Below are 27,981 nucleotides of genomic sequence, written 5' to 3'. Positions count from 1 at the left end.
GTTGCAGTGCTACATTCATATACCAAAGAGAATAGTGCAAAGTTGAATAACACAGGGTAGAATTAATTTTCTTACATCTCTTACATTCCTTGGAAATTTTGCACTTCATAGAAGCAACATGCTGTGCATAGTCTGATATGCACAATGGGTCTTTGGTCACATTTTGAAGCAGACGATTTGTACTTTGCATGTGTGACAAGAACTGAAGAATTCACTTTAAGAATTCATTTTAAGAATTCATAATGCCATTTAAATACAGTCCGGTCAAGATTCTTCTGGGGCTAACTGCATGATGGATAATTATGAGGACTAGAGAGATTTTTGCTGATTTAGCTCACACTGTGAGAACTCAGGTTTTTAATTCTAGAATTCTGTTTAAATTCCAAAGTGTCAGTAAAGGCAGCAGACATCACAGGTCTGACTTTAATGACTTCAGTGGCTTTGGGAGGAAGACAATGCGTATAAATAAAAATAAAACTTCTCTGACAGGACTGAAAAAATATGAAATATGAAAAAAATTAAGGGGTGGATAGTATGCTGTTCTTGTTAGAGCTCAGGTTTTTCAACACATCGCTTATTTCTCAGAAAGACACTGGATTAGAAACTCAAAGTAGATAACCCATGACCAATTTAAAAAAAAATAAAAAAAGTCAGTAGGAATAACAGTGGAGTTGTTGAACAGATAACATGCAGACTGGTAGTAAGGCTGGATCTGTCTTTTACTGGCCAGAGAACTTGAAGAAATCCTGTTTGTATGGTGTTTGTGTAGGTGCTGGCTGTTCTTATCCCATGGAGACTCTCAGTTAAAAATCAACAAGTATGAAGCAGGGAGTATAAATATTTCTGTGCTACCATGGATGCAGGTTGTTAGGGCAAAATGTTCAGATCCAAACATATAAATTTTAATGATCTACAGTATTGAACTATCAACGTCACTTGTATTGCAAAGCTGTACTCAACTTTAGTTTAAGCAGTTATAATGCAGGGACAAAACCTTCCAACTATTGCAAACTATAAATCCTGCAATTTTAGGCTCTTTTTTTCTGAAGTATGTGGCAATTAGTATTGTTAGCAACTTGACGTTACAGCTCATGAATCATTGATCTGTCCCAGCACAGCAATTAATTTGCTCCTGATTCCTGACAGGTACACTCTTGAATTTCCTGAATAGAACTTAATTGCCACATGTGAATAAGGAGAAATGTGAGAATCCACTGAGATCTCTAAGCCTATGTCTGGGTCTTAGTCTTGCATGTTTCACTTTTTTTTTGGAAATGTTCTGCAAAAAAGCTGAACTTTGATTTCCCATCTCAAAAGAGATAGGGCAAAACCCACAACAACATTGCTATGTCTAACTAGCGTATTTTACAAGTTTTATAGAAGTTTGATCTGGAAGTAAAATTTGAATGAATTACTGGTTTTTTTCAAACGTTTTTTTCAGTTAAACAAAAACTTAAATGTTGTTTTATTGCACCTGAATTTTTAGATACCTCTCATTTAAGTCAGGACTTTACTTTTGTACTGTCTTCTTCACTAATACTATGTGGGTATTGAGACTGTCCAGACTAATGAAAAGTTTAGAACTAAGTGACATTGTCCTCTGAATTGAATTGAATCAGTATGGATGGAAGAAATAACATCTTTGAAAAATGCAGTCAATCCAGTACCAACTCCAGTACCATTTGGGTAGTAATAAGAAACCATCCACAAGACACTACAACATTGTCTCTTTATTTATATCATAGAATAGAATTAAGCTTCTGGTATCAGATAGTTGCAGTCTGCTAATTTGTTTGTATCAAAGAGCAAAAATACAGCTCAAGTTGTGACGTGGATTAATACACATTGTAGTGTATTAAGTTTGTGGGACTCAGTTAATGCCTGTTAATTAATTAGTTCTGAGTAGCTGGACCAAACGGTGAAGTGGATTAATGCACTGACATTTCAGCTCTTTCGACAAAATTTCAAGTCAAGCTTGGTGGATGAGGAGTTTTGCTGTAGCCTGCATTGATCTAAGTGGGCATTTTGTCTTTGTCACAGACTACCAATTCGTCTGTCCATCTGGCACCTCCTCTGTAGGAAATACGAGCTCTGTAGAACACCATGCATGCACAGTCAAGACATAATATATTCAGACCTTTTTTTGCTGTGCAGATCTCTGATCTAAACCTAAGGCACTCCTGGTGTGCAGTCTAATGTAACATAACTGCATCATTACATTACGTGCAAGGGTGTACCAGTCCTGATGGAAAGAAAAGCCTTGAAACTCTCTCCCACTTAAACTGTCCTTTATTACTGCAGCAAGAAACAGGCCTCTCAGATTCTTAATAAAGGAGTCTTGTTTTTCAGCATGAGGGAACAGGCAATTTCCAATTTTTTTTTTTCTTATTTTTTGCAGTACCCACGACAAGGTCTGGTATGTGTGATCTGTGCAAAGAGTGTGACTGATCTGGGTGTGTCCAACTGAAAGCACAATGGGCAGTTCAGGTTGCCAGAACATACAGGGTAGGGTTGTAGGACACACAGTCAGTGTCTGTGTTGTCATTTACATTCTACATGTTGTGAAATCTCAGTCCAAAGGCTGGATTCCTCGTTGTCCAACCCCTAAGAATTTTATGGTGTGAGAAAATAAGATGTTTTTCTGCTCAGTCAGGTTATCTTGTGAGAGAAGGAAGAGATAATGTTTAATGTGTGTATCTGTCCAATGTGACATGAATTAATCCTCATTTTAAATAAAGACCTGCTTTTATTTAAACTGAGAAACAGTGACCTGGAAGCTTTGAAACCCATGGGTCTGTTGGTAGCTTAATAAGGGGTTTCTCTTTCTGCTGTCCTGCATTTTGAATTGCTGCTTATACCATGCACAATGAGTTTAAACCACCACTGTTGCAGTATGGGAGATTGGAACTAGTTATCTGATAAAGATGGGTGAAAGAGAGGAGCTTTGGAGTGGTAATGCCGAGACAGATGTTGCTCAAAAAAAGCACAGAAGTATTAAAAAAAAAGAAGTATTTCTGGAAACAAAAGTGCAAATTTGCGGTTGCATCAGTTTTGATTAAGTTGTATCATCAGTGTCCAGCAGAAACAAATTCAAAATGAATGTTAAGGAATTAATATTTTCTGAAGAAAAACAAGGCTTGTGGAATTACACTGAGACCTGAGACCAGGTGTTACCTGGAATGCAGGGGATGCACCCGAAGAACAGTAGTGCAGAGTTCAGAAAATAGTAGCAAGGTTGTTTTGCTGAGGAAATGAAGATGATTAAGAAATTGAGGGATAACAGGGAATATGTTGCAACAGAGCTTTAAAAATTGTTGAGGAATAGAACTGAGTATTTAATTGCAATCACAGCTTGGAGCCTTGTAGGGGGTAGGAAGAAGTGTGTTTTATGCATCCACTCAGACATGGGACTGGGCCTGCAGCCATGAGGTCTATTAAACAATATACATGACTTTAACATATAGTATTATTACTTTAGGGTAACATGAAATTGCTTTTGTGTAGCACTGTTATAATGCAATGGATTCCATAGCACTTGCACAATCCAGAACATGGATATAAAATGTGTTAGTTTTCTTCCATATACTTATAGCTGGCTGCCCTGCAGCAAGACACAGAAATCTGTTTTTCAAAGGTAGAACAACTTCTACTATGAATAGGATTTATTTTACATAAGCAATAAATTTGCTGTATTAGAAATTGTTCTTATATCCCAAAAGTGAAGCGTGGAACAGCTTGTTCATGCTGCTTGTGTTACCTCACACTTGGAGTTGTCATTTGTCTGCTTCTGATCCGCAAATTTTATGGCTTTATATAGGTTACTGCCTCACCGAAGGGGTTAATCTTTGGTTCTTTTATCATACCATAGAATTGAAATATGTTCTGTGTGTTCTTATTCCTTCTTTCTCTGGAAATCAAGGTGTTTTCAACATGTATGTAGCTTGCTGGGGTTAAAGGGAAGTTCTTACAGATTGAGTTCCTCCAATAGAAGTGAAGAAAGGAATCTGCTAAGTGGATGCAGTAGGAATGTTAAGAGCGAGAAGGCAAGGCTTTGTGTTCATGCTGTGCAATGCATCTTCCTTGTGGCTTTGGTTAAGTCTCAAAAGGATCATATTTGTGAAAGCTTTTAATTGCTTCAGAACTCCACTGTGTGTCTTAGTACTATTTTCGACAGCAGTTTGGTATCTTTCATTAAATGAAAAAAAAAAAAGAGAAAGCCAAACCTCCCTGTTTTCAAGGTAAATTTTCATTACAGAACGCTTTTCTTAGGGCTTGTATACTTTGGCAATTGCATCAGCAAGTGCTTTCCTTATTTAAGCTGTGTTTACTTAAGGCACTGTAGATTTTGGGACATCTTTAACAATTTTGAATATTTCCTGGCATGCTGTACAAGCAGTCTGGTTTTGTTTGCTTTGCAACCAGTGTAAGCACAGTAGAGATAGGGAGGAGAAGAGTATTTTTAATGGTGATAAGTGATGTGTTGTTAGTGTATCCTGGTGAAGACAGAGGCATAAGGTCAGCTGTTGTCTTTTATTTCTTAAGCCTGTATTTGCAATGGTGTTTGGCAGATGCAGGCAGTCAGAGCACATTTAGTTGTTTGTGTAAAAGGGACACCTCGTTATGTTTCATGAGCTATGTGGAACCAATAAGAGATTTCTTTAAAGAGGGGTGATGATTCACAAATGGTTCAAAATGAAAATAGCACTCACAAAATAATGACAAGAAGAGTTTGAAATGTTAATTTAAAACCCCAGGACTTTTCCATCACAAAAAATACTGCAGAGGTGTGGGGTGGTAATGGAATGTATCATTTCACGAAGAAAATGTGCAGATTTGTCTTCACAATAGTTGACATTTTGTTACATGTGAATTACAAAAATATTATAGAATAAATTACCATTAAAATAGTTATGATTTACACATGACTGAATGATTTGAACAAGAATAATTTTTTTTTGGAATATGTTCTCAAGTCCTTTAAAGAAACCTCCATTCTATAAAAATACCTATAACACAGCTAGCTGAATGGCACGGTAGCAAAGCTGTAGACCGAGACTGCGAAGTGTCTATGAAGTTAATGGGTATGTCAGTTAGGCAGTGTGAGGATCTGCCTCTCTATTTATGTAACAATTATAATAGTGGAAACACCCAATTTAATTAAATCAAGTTCCACCAGCAATTTCCATTACCCGTTACCCAGATGTTTTATCTCACCATGCTTCGCAAGCCTGGAAGCCTGGATACGCGATTCATGTTAGCATGATAGATATGTTCTTCTAAAGCATATAATGTAATTTTTAGGGTGAAATTTACAGATATTAAGGACAGACTACCTTTGAGCTGATGTTGTATGTATGCCATTGATCTTTACAATTCTGAACTTTATTAATTGAGTTATTTATTTAAACAATTGTTCTTTTATTTACAGGCATAATTTCAGCACGTTTCTTATATTTTTCATATTATTAACCACATGAGAAAGTAATTTTCTGTTTTGACGTGTGTTTTAGAAATGATTAACTATTAATACTGCTGGTAATAATGCTCTGATGACAGAAATAACATACATAAAGCAACAAAGTATTACCGCACAATTGGAAAATTTCAGCTGAGAATTACATGAAAATTATTTCTTAAGTTGATCTGCATGCAGTTTTAGTTTTTTAATCTTTTTACTAATCTCATTTTGTAGTAAGGACGATATAACATGGAATACCACATTCGATTTGCAATTTCAGAGGAATTTTACTTGCAATGAGCATCCAATTACTTGTATTTTTTTTTTATTTATTTGGGATTTACCCCATTTTATACCATCAAGCTTAGTATATAAAAACAAGTAAATGGCAAGAAACTCAACTCGCTTTCTTGTTGCTATAGTGGAATACAGATTGCCACTCTAGTGATATTTCTAACCCTTATTGTGACAAATCAGTATCAGCATTCAGCCAACTTATTCCCATGACAAGTTCTAATGAAATTTGCCAAGAGTAATGGTGCCTGCTACTGGATAGTGACTAGGCCATCCATTCAGATATTTAAGTACCACAATGCTCCCAAGAACCGCTGGTCAAGAGAAGGAGAAACAAAGCAGAGTAGAGAGTTCTCAAGGGAACTAGGGAAGCTGCAACTTGGACAGAGTGCCATCTTTCAGTAAAAGCCTGAACCAAATGCTGGAAAAAGTAAGAAGGCTGTGTTTGTTGCTTTGCTGAATGCTTGTCGGCAGTGAATCAACGTATTGGGAGCTGAAGCATTGCTCTACCACATCTAGAAAGGGAATTTAATGAAGTCAAAAATAAGATATAAAATACTGGGTATGAAATGGTGGACATTGAAATGGTACTGAATTTAGTAAAAATTATTATAGGTGCAAAATATCTACCCATGCATGAGAATCTTTTCAGTGTTTCAACTGTTGAACCAGATGCTAAGTGCATGTATAATATCAAATTCCTTGGCTTCTATCTTATATACTCATTGAGGATCAAACCATCAGTTGCAGCTGATTGGCATTAAGCAAAACTTTTTTTCTTTTTTCTTGTTCTTTACAAATGGGGAAATAATTATGATGACCACATATTATTAAACATGTTGGTGAAGTACTTTTTTCCTTTCTTTCTGTTTATTTGCATTCCATGGTGATGCTTTTGGTTATTCATTTAACCAGTCATATTGCTGTTAGATACCAGGGGGTGATGAGAAAGAGAGAAATCATCATGAAGAAATCATTATTTACTAACGGCAGTGAGATCTGATGAATAAGCAGTGTGAAGCACACTCAGAGAAGTGCTTACATTTGTGTGCCCAATCTGCAGAAGCTTCATGCAAAAGTATAATTGTCCTTAGAAACAAACCCCAAATAAATAATAGTATTTTTCCTTTTTTTTTTGTTAAAAAGTGCTGCTCAGAAATCTGGACTTGAAGGCTTTAAGTCTTGCCAACCTGCTGCTTTCCTTTATATTTTCTCTTCTTTGTATTAATGACTGCAGTGTTGATTCACTGAATATAATTTAGATTTTTCTTCTGTTTGTGGACCTTCTGGGAAAATGTAAGGATAATCTATTGAGAGAAAGTGATGAGTTCTTTGCTTATGGGTCTATGACGACCAAAACGGAGAGATCTAGATATTGAACAATCTGACAATTCATTTTACTCCTCAAACTACCATAGAAAGAAACATCAAACATTTAAGGTCAGATTGAATGGGGCTCTGAGCAACCTGATCTAGTTGCAGCTGTCCCTGCTCGTTGCAGGGGGATGGACTGGGTAAGGGCCTCTCCAACCCAAGCCATTCTATGATACAAAGAGATGCAAATCCGAACAAAAGTCTTGCTTATTTTCAAAGAGCGTGCATCTGAGAGTTCTTCCTTACATTTTGATGAGCTGAAAAGCAACTGTGAAGTTAGGAATTAGAATGAGTGAAAACTGGTCAGCTGAGCACAGCTACTGCTGAGCAAAAGAATAGTTTTGTCCTTTTAGACATACTGGTAGTCACTTTTACTCTCCTTAGAAATTTCGTATACAAATGCTGGCCAAACTGTCTGCTGTGTTTACAGTGTAAGTGATTTTGGAAGTTTACTGCTTTGTGCATTTGCATTTGGACAGAATTCATGTCTTTCCTTTTTATCCTTTTTATTTGATACTTTAGATGTTTTTATCTTGAATTTCCTCATGAATTTTTATTAAGGAAAATTCCTTTGGGTGAGGAACTGAAAGACAGAAATAGTGACCCAAGTGGCTGGCGGACTGAAAGATTAGAGAGAAGTGGCAAAGCCTTTGGGAGAAATGGGAAATCTCTATCAGGGTGAGCCTCAAAAAGTTATGAAAGTTGACAAAATTGTCTGCATGGTTCTCACAGCTCTTTGACTTTATCGTGACTAAAGCTTACTGTTGACCTGAGTTTCTCTTGCTGCAGTTTGTTGTGTTTTGGTGATGATAGACCCATTACATGTGAGATGCCTACACTGGCAGCTGCAGGAGCCACTTGGGAAGTTCTTGACAGACTGATATCCAGATCATGCCACCAAGAAAACTCATTCAGCTGTGCAGTTTTATAAAAATAAACCTAGAGATGGAGCTCTTCTTATTCAATAAAGCAGCACCTATTACAACAGCATGAATTCCAGAACTGAGAAACTTAGGGTTTTGGAGTTTCTGCATTAAGAGAGAGGAGAAAAGCGCTATCTGTAGGACGTAACTACCTTATTTGAATTAGGCATTTAATTCAGCCTATGATTTCTTTTATAAAAGTGTCATAACAACCTGAATGAATAATACTGATCTAAATCTTGTTTGGTTTCACAGTTCCCAACACATTACAAATTTGCCCATGTTTTAGTTTGTTGGGTATATGGGGTTTTGAGAGTGTTGTTGGTTGGTTGGGTGGGTTTTTTTGGTTTGGTTTTTTTTTTCTAAAAGGGGAGTAGATCAAGACGAGAGCTTTGGGAGATGAGGAGAAGCAGTTTTGACCTTGATAGTAACTGTGCTTTGAGAAGAGGGTTGCAGAAACTGAAGGAGGAAGCAAAAGGAAGGTGAACTCTGGAAAACTGCAGTTTATGCAGGGAGGATCAGAGAGCAGGAGGGGAGGGAAGGCAGAGGTGTGATGGACAGAGTTTTCTAGGGGCCAGATGCCACTATGAAGAGTTTCTGTAGCTCATAAAGTGCTGATTTGTCTGAAGATCAGCTCAAACTAAATACTCCAGAAAATGCAACAGGAATACTTGTGTCTCAGCAAATTCCTCTATAAGTTGTGATTGATTAAAAGCCTGGACTTGAGAAGTGATCAAACATAGATACAACCCGAAATGTGAGAATTGTGTAAAACCTTTCAAGTGTGACTTCTTACACATCTTGTACAGGTATCTGAGGTGAGCCGGATCTTGTTTAAGGTTTATGATTTTAGTTGTCAGGTTATGATGGTAGACACACTTGCTTAGATTTAAAACTAGTCTACAGGAATACAAAATGAATTCAGCCTACCTGCTGTCACTATAATAAGTGCAGTAACATGACAGATTATTTAAATAAATCGTTTGATATGTCGTCACTAATTGCTGGAAGACCTGTAATAGAAAACTTAGAGTCTGGTAGCTCATGTTAATTTTGCCTAAAGGTTTCCTTTACAGGGAAGGCAAATAATAACTGAGAATTATTTTGAAACTCCTTGTAATTAGTATGTTGTTGTTTTTTTCTAGGAAATCTTTAAGATAGAAAGCAACCTTGGAATTCCGAGACAAAAAAGGGCTATTTTGGCGACTCCAATATTAATTCCTGAAAATCAAAGACCACCATTCCCCAGATCTGTTGGCAAGGTAAGTCAACAAAGAACTCAATCAAATTTTGATATTAATTGATCTACTTTTCTTAACATTTTGTAACACCTATCATGTTGGTAGTAATATCCCAGAAAAATTAAGAAGTGTAAAACTGAACAGACAGGATTGTTTTTTTCTGTATTGTGTAGAGAGATGAAAATGGCTTTTTGTTCATAGGAGACGTGACCATCATGGCATTCTGGTGAAAAACATAAACCAGAGACATACATTTTCATAGAGCTGCTCTCTGTGCTGCCTACCTGTGTATCCGTATGTTAGACTGGGGCTGAAACCTAGGCCAGGAATGTTTTGAAGAATATCCTACTGTGTAGCGTGGATTATCTTGTTTCTATTTTGAAGACCTAGAAGGAATTCATAAGGTATTATATGTTAAAAAAACAGCTTTTGGTCATTCCACAGTTAATTTCTGGTGTCCAAACACAAAATAAGTCTTTGCGGATGTTTGCAGTTTTATCTTTTGATGTTTGCAAAGGTCTGACAAAGTTGAAAGCTCTTCTCGTGTGCAGACAACCACATAGACGGGTTGTCTGACAGCCAGTTTTCCAGAACTTCAGATAAACAGCTTGTATATTCAAAGTCATTAAAACTAAAATAACAGTAATTGTTCAAATGGTCAATTAGGCATCCAAACTTATAAAGACATGAATATATTTTGCATGTTGGCAGCTTTGAAACAGGGACTCCTATACATCACCCTGACTTCCATACGTGTGTTACTGACATGACAGCCTTTACAGCTGTGGAGTCTCTTCCTAATTCCCATCGATATAATCACTGGAGCTAAATGCATGGCTTGAGGGCAGAATTTTACTCTAGATCAATGTGTAATTTAGCCAGCTGGCACCTAATCAGTTACTTTAATAATTAGGAAAGTTTGTTTTCCTATCAGTAAGAAGAAAGAATAATTAATGAAGTTTTCATTTTCTCCCCTTTTCTCATCAATAATTTATACAGATATCATAAATTTCCCTAAGTTTTTCTATTTTTCTGAAGTATTTTTTAATGTGTCCTGAAATTTCTAAAGCCATATCTGAGCTTCTCCCTTCACATTTCAGTGTTTGAGAATTAATAATCAGTAACTGAAGCAAATATTGATGGTTAATATATAATCTTTAACACTTCTCTTTTGCAATTTTAGAGCAGTGAGGGGATTAAAGAGGTTACTTATACACAGATTTATAGTCTTTTTTTCTATGTTTTATTATTGATTTATTTCTCCCTGTCCCTTTCCAACCCTACTGCTTGTGAGCACTGAATGTTTGGATCTGAAGTAGTCCAGGTCCTATTTGTGCATGCAGGTTTTCCTGGCATCTTGTAATCTTGACTTGTTCTCATTCCTGAAATGCTAGTCAGGGATCACGAATGCTTTAGATAATGTACAAGCACAGAAGCGTAAAGGCGTCTGACAGTCTTTTTCAAAGGCCCTGAGACATACCTATCCTCAACTAATGTTTAAGTTACAGACACTGCAAATGATCAGCACCTTGAAATGCTTTGTACTGTCGTCAGTTTTTAAAGTTTTCAAATATATTTTTTTCAGTCTATTTCTCATATCTAGACTTGAGTAGTAACATAGAGTGTATATGTGTCAAGTGAAATAAAATTTTTAGAGGTATTTAAAATAATAGAATGAAATATTCTAGGTCAACTGCAGTAATTTTCAACTGAATGCTTAACAAAGCATAAATAAAAAAGTTTGGATCCTCAGATATACTGATGGTAGGGAAGAGAGTCTTTTGTTCCCTAACTAAAAAATTCAGTAGAGTCAGTGCTGAAAATAAAAGCAATTTTTCTAGGTCTTTTTGACATGTCACAGATCTTCATAAGATAGGCCATGAAGGCTTCAGAAGTAGAATAGTCTGTACTAATCTAAAGAGCCTTAGACACCCAGTTCATGCACTTGTTTCAAATCCTGCACTTTAACTTCAGATGTTTATTGTGAATTGCACGTAGCGTCATGAAACTGCAAAAAATCATTTAGTTGCCTGCTTCTGTGAGGCACGTGAAAGACATTTATTTCCTCTCCCACCATATTTAGGGTCTTATCTTCAAAAGTCTCGAAGGAGATTGCGTGGACTGATTAATTACAGCTTCTGATGTGTATGAATTTCTCTTGAGTCTAAACTTTACCATCTCTGCTCTGTTTTAATCACTGTGAGGGGACATTGCAAGTGTATTTTTAATAGCAGTGATTTCTGTAGTGTTGTGAGGAAGAGAGAAAACACAGAGAATGGATAATTTGCACTTTATAATAGAATTTTTAAAAGGAGGGAAGAAGAAAGGAAAGTGGATCAAACTTTAGTCAGGTAGCTGCCAGCAGCTGGCACAGCTACAGGCTGTGTAACCTACAGGCTGAGGACCCGTGTAGGTTTGCTGTGGTGGGAACAGAAGAGTTTGTCTCACACTGTAGTGGCTCGCAAGGGCTCACCCTGTCTGCTCAGCACCATGAGCAGTGTCCTTCTGAGCTCCTCTGGGCACCCCTGGTCAAATCTCTGTGAGGTTGAATTGTGGAGCCGTTTAATTCAGATGTAGCAACAAATATAGTAATAAAATAATTTGGAGACAAGGAATTGCAATACAATAATGCGTGTGTTTGGGGAGGGAAAACCCACACATTCTCCTGTGTGAAAAAACATTCCAACTTCTGTTTTGCTTTCATCTTTATTACTGTAGTGTTACACTTTCCGCTCATCAGGAATGTGAAGCTTCCCTGACTGAATGAAATAGAGGATAGTGATGATTCCAGATAAGACTAGTTCTATCTGATGCCATCATGTGGTCCAGTTTGGATGCCCATACAAAAAGTTAGGTTTTCATTTGCACCCGAGTGCATTATTTTCTGTTTCTTTCACCTGCTTCAGCAAATTACCAGTGTAGTTTATTCATCTGTCCTGACTCGCTTTCCAAACCATGCTATGTCGCCTACAAATGCACAAGGTTTTTTGGAAGTGATTGCAGCAGCCATCAACAGTTGAACTGCCTGTTAGCGCTTTGCTGGGAGCGGCACAGATGTGCAAAAGCAGGGGGAGAAAAATTAATTGTGTTTTATTTTATAATTAGGAAACAATAGCATCAAAAATGGGGGTTTTAGGGCACTTTATTCATTAAGCTTTGGTAATATAAATCAGGAAGAGGACACGACACTGGGCAAATGGAGAAAATGATTTGTTTTAATTAATTACAAAAATTCAAATTAGCATTTAGCTTAACAGCCTCTGCACACATGTATTTCCTTGTTCTCTGTGCTGTTACTGGCTTTCCAGCATAACCACTTAGGAATTAGGTTACTGCCTTGCCGTTTGCACACCCTTCATTAGGGTATCTCTTAATTAAATAGCTATCACAGATGCGCTGTGCTGGCAGGTAGAGGAATCTCACCTTTTAGCAGAATTTAAGCTTCTGCATATTATCCTTCATTCCTGAGGGAAGATAGTGAGATGGAAATATTTTAATACAACCTTGGTAATATGGGCCTTTGTGACCAGATGGCCCAGGCTACAACTGTTGACTGTTTTGTTTAGCTCTTGCTGATGTAGCACAGGGATATGGTATTTAATTTTTAGTCTCTCTCCATATGTTACTTTTCTGGTTTATTTGTCCACATCAAGTCAAATGAAGTCCAAAACAGTGGGATGCAGGGTTATCTTGTGAATAATCTATCACCATAATTCTCACTACGCTATGGAAAATTTTTCTAAGATTAACTTCAGGGCGCTGGTTCTATGGTCTATTTGATCCAGACATACTTGAACTGTGGTGATCAACTACATGATGGTACTTTTAAAAGTTTAATCCTTGAACTAATGCAGAGCTCAAAGTGCAGCAAAGTAATTGTGGAGATGGCCAACAAGTTCCAGCTCTTCTTCCCACCATTAGGAGAGAAGGATTTCTGTAAAGTAATATAGGCTGAAAGGATGGATTTTGTTGATGGATATATGATGAATCCACAATTCTATTCTTTAATCTAAAGGAATTGTCCTTCCTAAGAATTAGTGTTTTAATTCATATGATGATGAACTGTTGATACATAAGATCTGGAATCAATGTGTGGCCTAGTGAAAATCAGCTGGGCTTTTTATGCTCAGTGAAGGCCAGAAAACAAAGTTAGGAAACTGCTAAATGAAGAAGAAGCAGTGTCACATTTTATTGCCTGTGAGAGATCTTTTCTTTTTCTTTGTTAGTTGGCTGTTTTGTCCTTTCAGAAGGAGAAGGAGGTTCAGACATTTTCCATCAGATACTGTATAGATACCCCCTGACTCTGGTTTGGGCTGATGTACATATAGCTGTGAAATGATAATTGGATGGCAAGACTGACCTAAACAAAAACTCAAGAGTAAAAGTAGGGGCAAACAGGATAGAAATCTTTAAGATCTATGAAGTGGTGGTTTTTTTCCTCCTCTGAGCTGTGAATTTAAGGCAAAAAGAAAACACAACTTGTCTGTTAAAGCAGCGACAGAAAAAAAATAAGAGAGGAGGAAACTGAAAATAACTGAATGGAAAAGCTGCTGGAAGCTTATTATTTTTGAGTCGCTATCTGATTGAGGCCATTTATATAGGAAAAATTACATGCTTTGGAGAAGTGGTAAGTACTAAAGAAGTAGCTGGAAAAAATGCCAAACTTCAGGCAAAAGTTTGAAAAGAAAGTGATAGAAGTGTCAAGAGAGATGGTCATACCTCTGAAGAAAATCTAGAGAAGGAATGCAGTTTAGAGGAGGACATGTGAAAGTCATCAGAGGGACAAGAAGAACAGTGAAATAAAAGCTGAATTAAGAAGTGCATTTTTTCTACCACAAAATTAGGCAGAAAATGACAGGATGGGGAGAGAGTCACAATGGAATTAGAAGTGGGTCTGAGACCTACAGGAAAAAAAATCTACAGGTTTTTTCTTTTAATTATTTCTTGATCCATTTGGTTGTTTTCGAATCATCACCACATCAAATGTAATGATCAGGCTGTTCCAAATAACATACTCATAAAAGGGTCATCAGTAGGGATTATGACTTGTCCAGTATACAAGAATACTTCAGTGACAGCTGAAAAAGTGGTGCCAGATGCTGGAATGATTTGCTCTTGGGAAGCACTGCAGGTTGAGGACCTTTTTCAGAGAGTAGATGGTATTACTTGGGTACAAGGAATTCTGATTTCTTGCATCAAAGTCTGATGACAGATATACTTTAGCAGAGTGCTCTCCTTTTATCTGTCATTCGGTGCAGGAAAAGACACATCCACAGATGAGGATATATAAACAGAAGCAGCAAACAAAGAGTGGCACACAAAAATGTATGGGGGCAGAAAAGAAGTGTTACTAATGAATAGCACTTGGGCAGTAAAGACAGTTTTAAATAAAACTCTTTCTAATCCAGCAAGAAAAAAAGATTAGGATTAGAGAAAAATCAAGTTATGGTACTGGTACAGTAATAATGGCCAGAAATTATATATGAGCTCAATTTGTTCAGCCTAGCACAGTAAGTGTTCTCTGAAAATCCAGGGTGAGTGTAATGATTTAAGTGAAAGAAATACGCTGGCGTAATAACTAATGGATATAAATTTTGGCGTAAGAGTAGAAGACGAGTCTCTAGCCCCCAGAGAAGAGGAATTAATTTCTGACAGAAGTACTGAGTAGGGAATACAAAGTTTGATAAATATATGATCACAGTTGCATAATACTGCCGCTTCTGATCCTGAAAGAACAAGCACCTAGAGGTTTCCTGCTATTCTAGTGTTCTTGAAACTGTGTAATACCCTGCAGAGTTGGACCCAAATGGACCATTGGAGATGTCAGAGTTTAACATCTGATCAAATTCATGGCTTGCATGAGGGATTGGCACACTTCTGACCTTCATGGAGAAATACCAACCTACCTCAGCAATGAATATAATGAGATGAACAGCACTCCATTAATTTAAAGTGTTTTCAATGCAAGTACATGAATTATTAAACTGCAGCATATTAATTTTCATTAAAGGATATGTATTTGATGTCCTAACAAACCATTAAGTGAAAACAGCACTTCAAATTTATCTCTTTTTCTGAAAGGTCTCTCTTCAAACTTCCGCTTTTCAAAAGATATTGATAGTCACATAAACAATTCCAGCAGAATATGTTTGTTCTCTTTAAGCTAACAGAAATTTAATGGAAAGCCTTGTTAACATATTCCTGTTTACTTAAGATATTTCAGAAGAATCACACTTGAGAAGCAGATGCCTTGGAAAACTAGAAAATAATAAGAATTTATCAAATTTTTCAGTGTTTGTTGTTAATAAAAAAAATGTGAACATTTGAGGTATACTTTCTAATCTAGTTACTATAGTTACAAGTTTTTTGGAGATAAAGCAGTTTTATGGCAACGATGAAATGAAACTTTCTGCCCAATACTGAAATATCTAGTACTTAATTTCCTACTTCGTAACAAATCATGCTAATGGCCTTAAAGAGAGCACCAAACAGAAGAGGTTTTACTCTCTGAAGCTGTTCAGCAAAGTCTACTACAGTCTAACTGTCACACTGTTAACTTTGATCAGAGACGTTGATATCTTAAATGGTTGCAAATGAAGGTAAAGGGGGAATTTGTCTGTCCTTGCCAGTAAATTACCAAAGTATTGTGTTTTAAGAGTCACATGAAGAGTGTGATTCTGTACCTGATCTTGCTGAGCACACTGTGAATGGAGAGTGCTGCCAGCAGCAGCAGCCAGAAAGCCCCTTCCAGCATTGCTTAGCTGTGTGCTCTGTTAATATATCACTAGCAAGAAGATGAGATCTGCACAACATAGAAGTCCGTGGAGAGAACATGACCATAGAGCTTCCTTTAAATCAATTAAGATATTTATTTGATAGCTGTGAATTAATTCATACTACTTTGGATGTGATTTGTTATCTGAACACTATACCCTCATTCCAAATTATTCCTTTGGTTTCCTATTATGCAAAATCAGTTGTTAACAAGTGTATAGTGTAATATGGAGCAATTCCCAAATGAATGGCATTTTAGGAAGAAAAATAACTTATCCCTGCCAATTTAGAAACTAAATACTGTCATACTGTCAACCTTGGTACTTCCATTAATGAAAGACTTTATTAAAGGCATTTTACAAACTGGACTGGTGACAAATTTGATATTACTAACTGTGACTTGTTGAGATGTATTAAGAAAAGATGCCTGACTGAGTATTTTCAGAAGGAAAAATTATACATATTATGTATGTCTCATCTGTAAGGTGGAGTAAATAGCTGTAACTCAGGGAGTAGTAATTTTCTTCCTTCTAACTAACTTTTGGATCCTTTAAATGATTACTAACTAATTTTAACCTTTCTGTGTTTTACTCTTGGTTTTATCATACATGGATAGTTCTTCTTTTGAATTTTTTCTGTTGCAATTTAGAGTGAGATATAGTAACAGATTAATAGGCTAGATGAAGGAGTGTGATGCCAATAGCTATAATGGCAGCTGTGTTTTAATTCTATAAAGTTTTTTTCTTCTCCTTTCCAAAACATTTGTTGCTCTTTTCCAACTACCTTCTAAAGGCAACTTTCTTTTTTTAAGCTTTCTAGTGAATCATCTTTACAGCTTGCTTTGCAACCCTATTTGTGAAATTCAGAAGTGAGCTAAGTCATTTGTGGTCTATGGGGCAGAATCACAGAATGGCTAAAGTTCATGTCCAACCCACTGTTCAAGAAGGGCTACCTAGACCCAGTTGCCCTGGACTGTGTCCAGGTGACTTTTTGGTGTCTCCAAGGTGGAAGACTCTATGTCCTCCCAGGACAACCTCTTCCAGTGCTCAGTCACCCTCACACTAACAAAAATGTTTCCTGGGACCCTGAGACTGATCTTCTCTGTCTGTAGAGGGCCTCATCTGCTTGACCAAATTACAGGTGTCTTCACACCTCTAAGTGTACAATGAGAACATCATCTTTTTGCCTTGCCTTATTTAAAGACAAGCTGTTGTGCTTAATCATAATTAATCTGATTTTTAAGTAAATGCTGCTCTATTCTATTGACCAATTTTTCTTTCAGGGTCAGATGACCCTGATCCAATGATCCATTGGTGAACTAAAATTTCCAATTATAGAAATCTCCTGTTTCCTTTTGCTTATCTTTTGAAAAGAACGTTCTAATTTGAGTACTTTCTTTAAAATCAGCCAAAAAGAGAAAAATCACTTTCTGCTATTGAAACGTTGCTTAAGCAAAGGCAAATGAAAGTTTGGACAGTTGTACTTTTGGGTTAACCTGCTTTCCAATGTTCTGTAATTAAAGAACAGTGATAGATATAAAGAACAGTGATAGATATTGGAATTTATATGTTTGAAATTTATATTCAGGAATCATGCCCTCCATACTGTATTTATATACATATACATACTCAGAAGTGCATAGCAAGAAATGACTACAGGCTTGTACACACATATCCAGAATTTCAGGTACTCTCTTCTTTGTCGATGCTATTGACTTTGTATCTGCTTTTTCTCCCATTTTAATCAATGAAATGCTGCTGTGAGGACATACTACTTCTATTGGAAAGTCTCCCAGTTTCATCTGCTCTTATCTCAACAAGTATCATTTACAGGTGCCATTTACTATCTGTCTCATATTTCTGAAGAACAAGTAAATAACATGAAATAATTATTTACACAAATTCTAAGAATTTAAATGACTGTTAAAATATTTGCGCAAAATTTTGCCAGCACATTATTTTAGCAATTTTATTTAGATTGAGTTGTGGTTTAACCTGAGATGTAGCAGTCTTTATAAGCTTGTCCTCATCACTCAGCACTTCCGTGGAGTGACAGTTTGTTAAGCACATACTAAAGCATTTTACTATATCGTTGTACAATGATGTCTGACTGTAAGCACATTGAAGCTAACAGAAATTCTCCCATCAAAGTGGGAAAGGACTTTTGATCAGGTTGATCATTTTGAGAGGTTGTAGAGGGAAGGAGAATGCTTGAAGGAAGCATGAACTAAGCTGATCATGTCAGGTTGTACTTTATTTCACTGTGTTTATAGGGAAAATTATTAAAGTACATTTGGAAAATAGGATTTTCTTCAGGGTTCAAATTTGTCTCTTTTTTCAATATAACTACTTTTGCACTGCTTCAGAAGTTTTTCTTTCATTTCTACAATGCATGGATGAAACTATTAAGCTTACATTTTCAATTGAGCTTGCTGGAGATGAGAATGGGTTTTGATAATAGAAATCTGTACAACAATGAAGTCCAAAAATTGAAAGTAGCAGTGATCCCTGTAATCCAATAACATGTGTCTTAATATATTTTTTGCTTATTAGAATTGCAAAAAAAAATAATGAGGAAGCATGGATGTAGCTGAGTGTGGCTACAACTTGAGTTCAGGGGCTGTACTAATTGAGCAGAAATTCATGTTCAGACCTGATTTACAAAGCAATACAAGTATTTTCATGAGCAATTGAAGTGATAAGGGCTGGTTACCTACAAATATTAGTTTCCAGCAACAAAGCCGGGTCCTCTTACGTGTGATAACACCTCAAGCACAATGACAGTAAATCATCCCACAGTGCCCTCAGCACCACTAATGCTATTTTCTGCTTTCTGGCATTTCAAACTGGGATAAGAGAGAGCACATCCTGGAGCTACAGTGAGCCTGACTGGGCAATGAATATACATGTGCAAAATGGAAACTTTTCCTACCTTTTTGTCTCTGCAGGTGTTAGTAGCTCATTTTGTTTTATATGCTATAATTTTCACAGAACTTCTAGGAACTTTGTATCTTGGATTTTTTTGGGGTCAAATTTGGTTGAGACTAACCAATAGGCTTAAAATGGATCAGACAATATAAACACTTTTTTTTTTAGGAGACCAGACTAAAGAAGCAGGTGTTTAGCAGAACAGTCATCACTCAAAGGATTCTTTTCTACTTGACAAACAAGCCCTTAAATGTTACTGAAGAAGCTATTGTTCCCTGTAGGATTGGAATAATCGTTAAATCAGGCGTATTCAAAGAACAGTAGGGAACTTGTTAATTATGTAAGGCAAAAACTATGAGGATCTATATGAATTTTATTACCAATAAAATTTATGAACAATACAGAGCATGCTGAAATTGTGTAAATAGGAATACATAATAAATCAACATCATCCATTATTATTGTGCTGTTAGGCTTTTAAATCTGAATTTGCTATGGGTCACTGGAACATGAAAATTAATTTAAATTAATAGAATCAATTATATGTGGATTAATTTATTTTTAAGCAAAAGTCATATAGTACCATTACTGAATTTTATTAATTTATTTTCTTGCAAGAATCTAAGGGTAATTATTATTTAATAAATAATCACCTTAAAAAAAAATCTCCTTTACAGAAATCATGATACGGTCAGTAATGCTTTGGGAAAAAAATATAATTATCTGTTAATGAGAAATCTTAAAAAACAGGCATATTGTTCCCTTTAGGAGATGGCTGATGAAGGTTGCTCTTTGTAAGTAGTAGAAAAATTATTGTATTTATTTTTCCAAGATTCCAGAAAGAATAGTGGTTTCAAACTCTTTAGATAGAAAGATACAGATGTAATTCACAGTCACATGGTATGAACTCTTGAACCTGCTAGCTGCTGAATGTATCCTCCAGTTCTTTTCTTGTTTACAAGAAAGTAAGCTTTGACTAAATGTTTTATTATTGAAAACTTTGCCGTTCTGAACAGCCTTTTAATTCTGGGAACAAACTAAGCACGTGTTCACTGATCATAACTTGTGTGTACACTTTATATATATATTAATTTATAGCAGATGAAGACAGGTGCAGTGCATTCTTGTGTAATATTCATAGCAAATGTAAGAGGAAAAAAATATTTTTTTCTTCACATACTTACCAAAAGAACGATTTTCTAAAATTCTTATTAGACTGTCAGAGTTAATTATATTTTTAAAATTAGACTGAAATTTTCCCATCAGCTTTCTAAATCAAGGACAAGAGGCAAAATACAGCCAGGCTGCCATATTTTGTCCTTCATTCTCTCAAAGAGGAACTCCCTGCAGATTGTGTAATGAGCTGTGTGGACCCTTATGCAGCAGCTTTCAAAGTAAGAAATTATTGTGTAGAAGAGCTAGGGAAATTATCTCATTGCCAATAATTTAGTAGCAGTATCTGCCATTGGTTTCAGTCATGAATTTACTGACAGGAGATTTGGGGGTTTGTAAACCTGTGTGACAAGCAAATAGCTGACAAAAAGTTATTTCCGTTGGAGGCTCAGAAAGACTGTGAGAGGATTCTTCGAGATCCCCAACCTCCCTTAAAAAGTCCTGTCAAAATGGAAGAATAAACTATAAACTACTAGTAAAAGTTTTCAAGTGTTGTGGAGACTAGCATGTTCCCTGCAAGGGAGACTGAGTCACACTGCAAACGTTCTCAACTGGGAAAGGGGACAGGAGTTTGAAGGAGCATCTCAAAACTGAAGGGTCAGAAGACGTGGATACAGAGCAAACCAGTAAAATGAATATTGGAAGACAGCAAAGACCAAATTTGAAGAGAGTTCAAGCAGGGAGTTGTTGAAGTCCTGTGACATGTATCTACTCACAAGCGCTGGCTTCACTTGCACTTCAGTGTAGGTGTCATATACTGCCCATCCGTTTTATAAAGGATCCCAGGAAGCCTTGAAGTTCATTGGGAAATGCAGCCCTCAGAATCCCGCAGCCACGCTAGGTGAATCAGCCAAAGCCAAGCTGTAACACTTGCTGGAATAGATAAACTTTTGCATGTTCATAAAATGAATAGTCAACATGGCTCTTCTGAAGGCAAGTCATATCTCATAAATGCATTAATATCTATGGAGGAGCCAAGGGTGTAGATAAATCTGATCAATAAACCAAACTCGGATTTCTCTACTAAGAATGCTTTTTATTTTTTGGCTAAAAAAGATTGAAATTTCAGTGTGGAAGTAGATTTTCAATGGGAACAGTTTACCAATTAATATTTTCGGGGATCTATACAGTGATTTGTGACGTTTAACACAATAAAAATTATCTGAAATAGGAGACGGTGAGGTGCCAGAGTTTGCAGATAATTCAAAATGATTTAAGAGAGTGACAAGTAATAAAAACATTATAGGATTACAGAAAGATTTAACAATACTGAATGATTTTATTGATAACTGCAAATCAGTTATATATAAAATTTAGAAGTCGTTCTGGAACCATTGTGGATTGGTCTCTGAAAAGTCATCTCAATCCTTAACAGTTACCAGATGTCAAACAGAATTTTATTGTCATGCCATCATAAAAAGGATGCAGCAGACTCAGAGGAGCTTCAGAGAAGGGCAACATAGATAGTCAGAGGCAAGAAACTGAGAGCTTAAAGAGAGCAGAGCTCATCATCTTGGAAGAAGAAACAACTAAGAATGGATATGATAGTGCTCTAGAAAATTGTTGACAGTTTATGTCATGCAAACGTATCTGGAAAGTAGACAGAAAGGGTGAGGGATGTCTGGCTCATTATTTGTGTTCAAATATTGCTTTATTATTGTTAGAAATAAAAAGCTATTTCTGAAAGCAGTAAGATTTATGTTACTAAGGCACACATTTTCAGGGGAATTTAGGTGCCTCATTTCCTTCAGCATGACAGTGTGTAATCCACAGTTAGAGACTGGAGTTAAACAGTTATTTCTTGTGACATTTATGAGCATTTGGGCACCTCCAGCTCTCCTGCAATGTGAAAGAAAATATTATAATGTCTGATTATTGAAATAGGTAGAAAAATGCAGTAGTTGATAGAAGCCACTCTGTCTTGCACTGCATACAACTCCCTGAGTGTCTGGAGAAGTTCTGGATGCTCCTGAATGTTGCGTAGTTCCTAGAGTTGCTCAGAAAGTACTCCCTTGTCTTTGTCCCTTTCTCCTTTTTCTTTTGGAGAAAACTGTTGTCCTGTTTTTTAGAAGGCTACTGTGATTTAGTTTGGTTCCCTACTTAGGCTTTCTTATGCTCTTCATACCTGTGATTCTGGGCTGTCATACAGGCTGTTTGCCGGTAGACTTGTCCTAAGGTGTTAACCATACAGAAATTGTCCAACTGGAGGTTGGAGTAATTTGAAGTTGAGCTTTTGAATTGGGTGATTTAAGGTTTCAGTTCTCCTTCTTCATTGAGAAGGGCTACACATTTCAACCAATGTTTTCTTTTCTTTATTTTCAAGATATACACATTTCCTATTACTTGAGGAAGTGAGAAGCAAAGAGATGCTGTGTGTTACGAGTGAGGAAACTGTGATATCTAGATATCAGTAAAATGTAGTGCTGTGAAGGTAACAGACTTTAAGTGTACAGAATATGTCTGACATCCATTGAACACCCTTGTACCCAAGCAATGTGTTTGTTAGGGTGTCACAGACAGACGTGTTATGCTTAATGTTCCTTTGTTTTGGAGTGGAATACCAAACCTGCAGAAAGACAATACTGCAACCCAGTGACGGATCACACCTCAGAGCTGTGGTTGTACTGGGTGTGTATCCCTAGTCTTAACTGCAGGAATTGAGGAGCTCATAGGTTTACGTTTTTGAACATAGTGTCATATACATAAAATTGTTGTACTGCTCTGTAAATTTAGTTTAAGGCTTGACGGACTGTGTTGTCAATTGAAAAAGTCTAAGATATGCCAAAGTGATAGATCTGGAGAAGTGATCCTAATGGAGGAGAGATCTGTTTTCTTGCCTGTTGATTCCCTTGGCAGAAATAGAAATGGATAATTTGTAATTGAGAAGACTGTTCTTTGTAAATATCTATTTCAAAACTCTCTCTGCTCTTCATATTAGCTGGTAATCCTGGGACTGTTTTAAGATCTTTCTGTATTCTAGACACATTAAGTGTAGCCATAGAAACATAGAAAGGTGATTTTCATTATTAATAAAATTCGTAGACCTTGTTAAATGATTTTTTCTAACTCCACCATACGTTGTTGACTAATTTCCAAAAAATAAATAATTACTTATATCATTAAATTGATTTTTATTTTTATTTAAGAATTGTGATCATATGCCTGCAGCCTTAATTTTCAAAAAAAAATTAAACAGCAAAGTCTGATCCTGGAGAAAATAACTTGCTTCATTAATCTAAAGTTTTGATTTATGTCATTAATTATCCCTACAGTTTGAGACCCCCATTTCCCTTAAATTAAAAGAGAAAACCACATATATTTTGTGCTGAATTCTTTGTGGAGATGGGTGTGCTCTTGTGCCTTCGTCATTACATATGCCAGCATATTATTCAGAGGATCTTCAAGCATTTCAATTGTATTTTCATTTGAGACTCGCTAATATTCTTGATAAATCCAGTCTTTTTTCTCTGAAAGTAATATGAATGTTACAATATCTCTCTGTGCCTTTCAGAGTAGGAGGGCCAGGCTGTATCAGACCTTCCCCGCTAAGAAGGTTTGAAAAGCTCTTCTTAAGAGAGATTTAAAATTGCTTTAGCTTGTTCTGGTGGATGCAACAGAACTTCCTTGACTCCTAAGCTCATCTAGAAGTAGGACTTCATTGCTACAAGAGCATGAATAACTTTCTAACATTTAGGATACTTTATACAAATATTCCACTTTTCTTTCTTTTTGCAGGGCTCTGGTTTATTCAGTGTGAAGACTTTTACTTCCTGGATGTTTTTATTCTTCTTTTCTTTCATCTCGGCTAAAGCGTTAAACGTTTCTTTTCCTCACAGTAGTAGCTATGTTCACATTCTGCAAGACGTAAAATGCATAGCCATTATGCACCAAACTTATGTATGTATTAAGTGTTTAATAATTAACAGCTTAAACTTTCACAAAATCTTACCATTAGCTTTAAATTGTATTTTTTGACATTGAACAATGTTATGGTAAGCAATAGTATGTGACTGGAAATCATCTGACTTTTCGGTTAGAAAAGATAATGCTGTTACAGGTAGGGAAAAAGCTCTTGTATTTAATCACAAGTGAATTAGAAAGGCTAGAAATGGGTGATTTGTTTTGGAAAAAAGTGATGCTTTAGTTGTGTAATAACTGTAATTAAGATGAATGTATTGATAACTGATAAATTGACAATCTCATAGTAACTAGCAAGTTTAAAGAATATACTGTTACCTTTAAAAAAAAGATTCAACCTCTTTCTATTGCCTACAAATTTTTCTCAACTTTCCACATCTGTTGGGCAAAATTAAACCTCTTATTACAGGACCTTGTGTATATTTATCCTCCTGTTCATTCCTCTAAAAGGTAAATTCTATTCAGCTTCAGGAACAGAATCATTCTGTTCTTTGTATTATATGGGTTCTTGAATGCTAAAATTCTAACTGTTAATAGCTGGTGATGGGAGCCTACAAATAGAATTGTTACCTTAGTCGATATTGATATGGAATATTTTTTCCTATCAGCTTAGATGTAATGAAATATTGGTTTTTTGAAGGTGTATTTGTTATGAAAAGATGTAAGTGCTGTATTGATGGACTAGGTTTCACAGAAAATTGAAAAGCTTGGTTGTATATGGCATAAAAACAGAGATAAGTGACCAAGAAAAATGCTTTTGGAACTGAATCTTTTGTTTTATTTTAATCATTTATTTATTTATTTTGTAGTGGTGATGGACATGATAACAGTAACACCTGTTAGGATTTAGAAAGTATATTACTGGGCTCAACCTAGAGCTTCCTGTAAAGGTCAGCTTAAACTTTGGGAATGTTTTGTATCTAGACACAGCGTCGGCAGTTTAAGTGCATCTCTAATACTTATTTTTTAAAATGTCGAGAGGTTATAATGTGTGATCTTTAAGGAAAAGAAGCTATTACTGAAGCTAAATCTCGAGTTTGTAGATTTTTTTTTCTTTGAGTCTTTTGCAAAAGTAGACAATACTGATTGTGAGAATTATAGCTTCATATAATTATATCACAGCTTTTTTTCATATAGTGGAAGCTGAGGGAAAGATCTTTATCAGTGCACTTTGAAAATTTGGAAAATAGTTTGAAGAATCTGTGTCATCTAACTTCAAGGGATTTTTTCCTTGTGATGGTCAAAAAGAGACTGAGTTGGCTCAATTCTTGCATAAGGTGTCTTAATCAAAGAGATTACATCAAACTTTACATGCAGTGTAATTAATTACTCAACGAAGTTAACATTCTGCATTTGCTTCTGTGGATTATTTGTTATTTATTCTCAAAGATATATCAATAAATCTTCTTAATAATCTCTCAGACCCAAAATCAAGCAGCTGTGCAGTTCTTTCCAGTATCCTTGAAATCACTCCAATTTTTTAGGTGACTTCTGTAGGAGATTTTTTGAAGTGTATAGGATTCTTTTTCTAAATGAATCATTAGATTAAATCAGGTTAATGTTTGTTTGCCACTACAGAAAATCAGTGGCATTAGGGATACTTAAGATAATACTTGCTAAGTACTGGCATTGTATTAGATCTCACTGTGTTAAAAAGATAGTTAATAACACCTGTACTTTCTGTTACAAATTTGGCTTATTTCAACAGTACAAAAGCTCTGGTAAGCTGAGGTGTAGGTTATTCCTGCTTTGTGATTTATTTCCATAGTAAAGCATTTGTTCCAGTGGGACTGCAGGTTTTGATAAGCAGTTTGGTTTAGCGCCGTGAGCTGAAGGAAGGTTTCATATCAATAACTGTGAGTGATGAACACGTATTTGACTTATTGCCTGCAGGACTTTGAGCGTCTGTTTTTTCTCTTACTGACTAGCGTAGGCTGAAGTGAAACTTCTGAAAGCACATTAATGTTTGTACACGTACAGTAAACTGTGTCTTAATATATAGATGCCAATTTTTATACCCTCTTGCATATGTTTATGCATACGTATAATTATATAAATATCTGTGTCAATAGGAAAAAAAACTAAAGCAACGACACCCTCACTTGGAATGAAGACAACTTTTGACTTGCTGAGTCAAAAAATGTAGATGTTATGCGTAGTTAAATTTTATGGCTCAGCTTCTAGTTTTTTGAGGAAGAAAATTAAAAAAATTGTGAATTATCACGCTAGTCTAGATTGACGATTTTCTGTGTGAATTAAGTTTGGGTAATTGATGATGTTGCAAAACTGAATTAAATAGTTTTTTCAAGTTCAGAATTAGGTATACTGAGGCATCAGTGTAAACATAAATAATATCTTGTCTGTGATTTTGTTGGAGAGAGCCCTTGTGAAAGCTACAAATAGGTGAAGACCTTCCTACAGTGTGTACATCAAGATAAAGTTCTTGGTGGGCACCAGTAAAAAGAATCGTATTGATTTCATCAATAATTTCACCAATAATTTGTGATTACTCTTTATCTATTTTGGGGGTTTTAGAAATTTAACAGTACACTCTAAAGACCTTCTTCCAAGTAGCTTGGAAAGAAAAGACATTCCATCTTCTGCGGCTCTGCAAACACCTTAAATTACTGTATGTTTAGTGTGTTATATCTTGAGATAACACACAGCTTTGTTGACAGCTCTTAAGGAGAAATAAAAATGCCATGGAATAAATGGCAAAACCTCCAGTGAAAATATTATGATCAGAGATTCACTCTACACATTTTCTACCTCCTTGACTAACGATTCTACTTTATGAACTGATTACTGGGCTATACACAAACCAGGGAAAAACCAGTCTACTAGATACATCATTTGTGGTTTTTAAGTATGTACATTTCTTTTCTATGTTAATTCGAGTAGTTTTGTACTAATATAATAACTTAATGTAAAATTTTTAAATCTACCTGAGGGGTTTTTTTGTATTAAAAAGTCATTAATTCTGTCATTAAGCCACAACAGACTGCTTTTGTTTCAAATTAGAAACAGTCAGAATTATCCAGCGTGTAGGTATAACTTTCTTTTGAGTGGATAACATTATCACTAGGTACAGCCACGTTGTCTTTGTGTTAGATCTCCAAATACAGCCTAAGTAGTGAGGGCCTGAATAAACACAAGTTACAGGACATTTTCGGTTGACTCTAATAGACTCGATGTTGAGGATGGTCACAATGTGTCCTGCAATGCCAAACTAAATCTGTTTGCTGAAACTAACTTCAAAATTTACTGCAGTAATAGAGGAAAAGAGAGACGTCAGAAAAATAACCTTAAAGAACGTTCATGGGTATTTGTCTTTTGAATTTCGGTATTCCTTTCACAGTTGCAGGACTTACTGTTTCCTTATATGTCTGGAAATTCAGCAAAAGTAATTCCTGTTATGTCTGATTGTTAAAGCATATATATTTTAACCATTGACAAAATTGCTTGAGAGATTTGATAAAATTTAGTGGTGTATACTAATGGTTTTGTGTCCTACGATAGTTCAAAGTTCTCAGATAGGCAGTAGAAAATTCAGCAGTGAAGAATTAGAATGCGTTATTGGATGCAGCTATCCAAGAAATGCAGGCTTATAAGCAATGTTTATTTTTCACTATTATTTCAGGGTTATAGTTTTTCAATCTCAATCTTATCAGAAATATTGTTCCAATGTTAAAAGATTTGGGAAAGTCATTTGTGTACACCTGTGGTGGTAGAACTGGCTACTTAGATGCAGTAGATTTTTGGATTAAAATTAGGAAAGTTTTAATTCTGACTTCTGGAAGACGGTAATAATATATATCTGGAAAACAATAACTGACATGCTGGAAAACAGTGTGTATTAATGGAGCTTAATTGTTCCTTTATGCCAGAGGTCCTCCAGC

The 27,981-nt window shown here is 35.9% G+C and overlaps 1 protein-coding gene across 1 annotated transcript in view; it reads left to right on the top strand.

Annotated features, from left to right (window-relative positions):
* Window positions 1-27,981, top strand: part of LOC104277544 (cadherin-13-like) — a gene marked incomplete at its 3' end in the record, with an annotated part of 221,606 nt that overhangs the window by 28,723 nt on the left and 164,902 nt on the right. The window contains exon 3 of the mRNA XM_009874208.1: window positions 9,195-9,311. Within this exon, the coding sequence (XP_009872510.1) occupies window positions 9,195-9,311 (117 nt within the window). The remainder of the gene's footprint in view (window positions 1-9,194; window positions 9,312-27,981) is intronic.

Source organism: Apaloderma vittatum, unplaced genomic scaffold (genome assembly GCF_000703405.1).
Source record: "Apaloderma vittatum isolate BGI_N311 unplaced genomic scaffold, ASM70340v1 scaffold1568, whole genome shotgun sequence".
NCBI lineage: Eukaryota > Metazoa > Chordata > Aves > Trogoniformes > Trogonidae > Apaloderma > Apaloderma vittatum.
Note: the sequence above shows the minus strand (reverse complement) of the source record. Positions and strands in the feature narration are given on the sequence as shown.